This window comes from Portunus trituberculatus, chromosome 3 (genome assembly GCF_017591435.1).
Source record: "Portunus trituberculatus isolate SZX2019 chromosome 3, ASM1759143v1, whole genome shotgun sequence".
Lineage (NCBI taxonomy): Eukaryota > Metazoa > Arthropoda > Malacostraca > Decapoda > Portunidae > Portunus > Portunus trituberculatus.
The window spans coordinates 2,579,822-2,585,684 of record NC_059257.1 but is presented as its reverse complement, the minus strand read 5'-3'; the positions used below and the strand labels follow the sequence as shown (position 1 = coordinate 2,585,684).

Sequence of the window (5,863 nt, the reverse complement as noted above, 5' to 3'; positions counted from 1 at the left end):
TATATATATATATATATATATATATATATATATATATATATATATATATACACACACACACACACACACACACACACACACACACACACACACACACACACACACACACACGGTAGCTCAGTGGTTAGAGCGCGAGCTTCACAAGCTAGATGACCGGGGTTCGATTCCCCGGCCGGGTGGAGATATTTGGGTGTGTCTTCTTTCACGTCACCTAGCAGTGAGTAGGTACGGGATGTAAATCGAGGAGTTGTGACCTTGTTGTCCCGGTGTGTGGTGTGTGCCTGGTCTCAGGCCTATCCGAAGATCGGAAACAATGAGCTATGAGCTCATTCCGTAGGGTAACGTCTGGCTGTCTCGTCAGAGACTGCAGCAGATCAAACAGTGAATTACACACACACACACACACACACACACACATATATGTATATATATATATATATATATATATATATATATATATATATATATATATATATATATATTATACATAATTTATATATATATATATATATATATATATATATATATATATATATATATATATATATATATATATATATATATATATATATATATATATATATATATATATATATATATATATATATATATATATATATATATATATATATATATATATACAGCAGGAGCAGGGGTCTCGAGGTATCACAAATAAGAACACGTAAAAAACACATCAACTAAACACTTCGTAAATAAATAAAAGTAGTCATCAACCTATCCAAACGTAAGCTAACGGATACAGAGAAAAATGCTTTATCCCTAGGACTGTCTTTCGCTTTACCTAAATTGAAATTAGATTTTGTTACCCATTACTTTAGCTTCGAAAAATTAATCCTTATGCTAAAAAGTAAACTTAAATCAGATACGTTTAGTGATGCTTTTCAAAGTATTAAGTGCATTGCACATGACACACTACGAGAATTTCCACAATATAAATTCTCATTTCCAAATCTACCTCGGAACCTTTTTTGATGCCCTTAAAAACTCACAATCAGATAAATCTTTTCTTATCACACGGTCCGATAAAGGTAGGGGTGCTGTCATATTAGATAGAAATGAATAACTAAGTAAAGTAGAAACCATTTTAAATGATAAATCTAAGTTTAGACAAATTTATGAGGATTCCTTTAAATTTATAACTAAATTAAAAGATAAATTCGCTCGCCTCTTAAGGAAATATCTAAAGTTAAAGATAATAACTAAAGATACTTTCAACTATTTTTTTTTTTTCAAGTGGCTGAACATTAGGTTTGCCATATGGTCTACCTAAAATCCTAAAATCCGACCAATTCTAAATACTATTGGCACATTCAGTTACAATTAAGCGAAATACTGTGTCCCTATACTTGAACCCTTAACCACCAATGAATACACGCTTAAAAACTCAATGGAATTCATTAAAGAAATTAAACAAATTCACTTAAATAATAAAGTCATTGCAAGTTTTGATGTACAATCCCTTTTTACAAATATTCCATTTAACGAAACTATTGAAATAATCAGTAATGAGCTACTTAAAGATTCACCTAGATTAATGAACTACACTCAGAAAAAATTTATAGACCTTTTAGAGTTAACCATAAAAGAGTCCTCATTTATTTTCAACAAAAAGGTGTTTGTTCAAACTGATGGCGTAGCCATGGGTTCTTGTCTGGGACCCTCATTAGCAAATATTTTCTTATGCTTCCATGAGAATGTCCTGAAGCCTTCAAACCATCGTTCTATAAACCATATGTTGATGACTGTTTCCTCTTGTTTCACAATATTGACCATGTCACTCCCTTCTTAAATTACCTAAATTCACAACATCAAAGTATCACTTCCACTTGCGAATTAGAAAAGGACGCCTCTATCTCTTTCCTAGATGTTAAAGTTTCCCGAATTAACGATAAAGTTACGACATCAGTATACCATAAACCTACTTTTACTGGACTGGGTATGAATTTCAACTCCTTTATTCCCAGGTTAGTTAAAATTATTGCGATTAAGACTCTTGTTTATAGATGCTACCATTTCTCCTCAAATTGGACTGCTTTCCATGATGAAATAAATTTCCTGACGAATTTCTTTGAAAATAATATTTACCCACTAAATCTAATAGAAAATTGTATATCTAATTTCCTGAATAATATATTTGCCGCCAAATCAGATAACGATGATAACCCAAGTAAGAATTACTATATTAAACTACCGTATTACGGACACATAAGCTACATAGTGCGAAGGAAACTGAATCAGTTACTTAAAATTCATTACCCTATTAATTCTTTTCGGTTTATTTTTATCAACCGCTATACTACTAAATCTTTCTTTCCTTATAAAGACAAAACCCCCACTAACCTTATACCCAATGTAATATATCAACATACTTGTTCGGTATGTAATCACCGATACATAGGCAAAACGTCCAGAAACCTCACTCTCCGTATCGCTGAACACAAGGGTATATATCCCCGTACAGGATCTAAGATAACTAACCCTAATTTTTCCCCTATTCGCTCACATTGTCTAGATTTACGGCATAAATTGACAGATGACAACTTTAAAATATTAATGAAAGCTAATTACCCAAGCGATATCAAAATTCTTTAATCTTTATTTATTCATAAACTAAAACCTGAACTAAATAACCAAACTGCTTCCCACTCTTTAACTATTCTCTAGCTTTGTTCACATCTCATTTTTGGTTTCATAAAAGTTCTTGTCGAGGCCTCTCTTTCCTTTTCCTCTCACTCACCTCACAGCTACACTACAGAAAGGTAATGACCCACCGTTAGATAAAAGTTTTTGTTTTTTTATTCATAAATGTTAGATTAATTAATCTTTTACTATGTTCATATTTTAGACATATATCTTGTCATTTAACTCAATTTTATTTTTCTAGCTAACCTGATGGTGCCAAAAGACTCAGTGAAACATTGTTGAAAAATAAACGCTGATCCTCCGTCGTGGATGTTTTATTACGTGTCCTTATATATATATATATATATATATATATATATATATATATATATATATATATATATATATATATATATATATATATATATATATATATATATATATATATATATATATATATATATATATATATATATATATATATATATATATATATATATATATATATATATATATATATATATATATATATATATATATATATATATATATATATATAAAGTTAGTTAGATAGATAGGCGCAATAGACGTCCCCAGTAGACTGCAGCTGTCCGTTGTAGAGGTTACTCTGGTTGATGAGCATATAATGTGACCAACATTGAAGCACAGTCTAGGCTTCATGTCTGTTGTTTTAGTATACGCTCCTACCGAGATGTGTGAAACTAAAGAGAAGGAGACGTTTTACGTCAAACTCGACTCTTTACTGGACCAGTATCCCTGTCGTGATGCACTGGTGGTGTCACTGGCACTGAGAGATCAGGCTATTAGCTATGTGTTGGTCCCCATCGCTCTGGTACAAGGAACAACAACAGCTCTTTTCCTGTGATTCTTCCAAGATCCAGAATGTTGATAATTGCAGGTTCCTGGTATCAGAAACCAGCGCTGCACCGGTGGACTTGGTATAGCAATGAGGTGTAGTAAGGAGATCGACCATATCCTTGTTAGTACTAGTTGGAGGATCCTTGAGAAATGCATGGTTTTTCGGAGTGCTGATTTCTTTGCTACTGATCACAGGCTTGTTATTGCTATATTCAATCTGTACGTTAAGTCCAGAAAGCCTACAAGATGTGACCACACTGTGTTTCATTTTGAGAAACTGAAAGACTTGGCTTGTGCCCAGGTAGAACTATGGGATACCTTCAAACGTGAGACTCTTGTGGCTGCCAAGGAAGCGTTGGGGAGAGCCCAAGGTCACGGAGTGACTTCGCCTCGGTAGAGACGCTGGGTAGTATTTAGCAGTCATTCTGCCAAACTTGCTGGGAACCGCGACCATTACAGGCCTCTGTCACATAGGACGAGCTCTCCAGAGGAAAAAACAAGGAGATATATGTTTTGCTGAGAATGTAGAGTGTCACTGAAATGCTAATGGCCACCGACCTACCTATTGACCCTAAAGAAACTCCGCTGTAAGTCTACATTTCAGGCGAGCGCTATCCGAAGAGCAGGTGGTTGCCTCGTATCGGATGCAGATGGTCAGATGACTCGTTGGTCTGAGTAATTTGAGCAGCTGTTCACAGTGGATCCTCCATGCAGAGAGCTCCAAACTGCAGGGTTAAAAATGCTGGATCATGATTAACCCACTGACGAAACTGCACCCTCCATTGATGATGTCAAAGAGGCTGTGGCAAAGTTCAGTGGTGGAAAGACAACTGGAATCTGTAACGTAGTGGGGAGCTGCTCAAAGCGGGGGGGGGGTGAGGCCATGATCTGTGTGTTCCATGCTGTCTTGAGTTCTGTATGACATTCAGGTAACGTTCCCCCTGACTGGAAAAAGGGATTGGTCATCCCTGTTTGGAAGGGGAAAAAGTACTGTCAGGACTACAGCAACTACCCCGTATAACACTGCTCAGCGTACGAGGCAAGGTGCCTGCCCATTTGATTTTGATGCGTATCCCCAGTCACCTCCTGAAACACCAGAGACCTGAACAGTCTGGGTTCACGCCCAGTAAGTCAACAACTGAAGGGATCCTAGCGTTTCGCATACTGGTGGACCGCCAACGTGAGTTTCGACAGCAGATGCTTGCAGCCTATGTCGATCTCAAGAAGGCGTTTGACTCAGTACATAAAGAGACACTCTGGGATCTTTTGCATATCCGTGGGATTCCTTCAAGGATTATTGGTCCATCAACTGGACTCTACTCTGGGACTGTAAGTCTTGTGAAGTATGGAGGGGGCGTGTCCAGCTTCTTCCATGTGAATACGGGAGTCAGGCAGGGAAGCGTGCTTGATCCATCACTTTTCAGCATTTGCAGGGACTGGATACTAGGCAGAGTCGTAGACCAAAGTCATTGTGAACCATCTGTTGACAATACTGAGATTACAGATCTTGATTTTGTCGATGGTGCAGTATTCTTTACTGAGTCACTGGAGGTTCTGTTAATGACTCTAGAGGCACTACACAAGGAGGTGAAGCCCCTGGGAATCCAAATTTCCTGTCACAAGACCAAGGATCAGGTGTTTGGAGCCTTACTGGATGAAACAGTACAGTCTTTCCATGCGTATGGTGAGGACATTGACATCTCAGAAAGTTTCACATACCTTGATAGTGTAGTGCATAACGACGTTGGATTGAGCCAGGAAGTTGCATGGCGGATTGGCCTGGCCTACGGCGTTATGAACTCGTTCAACTTGAGTATTTGGCGTTTCGGTACCTGTGCAGACAGAAAAAGATTCGGATCTTCAAGTCGCTGGTGATCCGTGCCTTACTCTATAGTAGTGACACATGAACACTGAACACCGATCTGAAAAGGCGAATTGAAGTCTTTGGTACTAAATGCCTTCACAGGATCATGTGGTAACGCTGATATGACTTTGTCAAATTAGCGATTGCTCGGTGAGACTGATTCAAGGCCGATTACCAGCATAGCCCGTCACCACCAACTGTTACTATATTAACATGTGGCATGCTACCCAGAAGCTGATCCTAAATATCAGGTTGTATCTGAAAGGGATAACTCCGCATGGAGGAAGCCAATGAGATGTCCACAGAACTCCTGGCTGCAGCATGTCAATGTCTCCTGCTTGGACTTACTTGGCACCGGAAGGGAGCCTACATGGAGCAGTAAAGCATGTATATTGAATGGTCTATTACCCATATATATATATATATATATATATATATATATATATATATATATATATATATATATATATATATATA

At 37.2% G+C, this 5,863-nt stretch overlaps 1 protein-coding gene across 1 annotated transcript; it reads left to right on the top strand.

The window, feature by feature from the left end:
* Positions 1 to 4,719: 4,719 nt before the first annotated feature.
* On the top strand, positions 4,720 to 5,397 carry LOC123508419. Its single transcript, XM_045262162.1, has one exon. It carries the CDS (start codon positions 4,720 to 4,722, stop codon positions 5,395 to 5,397), a length of 678 nt encoding a protein of 225 aa, XP_045118097.1.
* Positions 5,398 to 5,863: the final 466 nt, after the last annotated feature.

Excerpts from the sequence above, each read along its gene's own strand:
- LOC123508419 (XM_045262162.1), top strand. The coding sequence starts at position 4,720 with ATGCTTGCAGCCTATGTCGATCTCAAGAAGGCGTTTGACTCAGTACAT.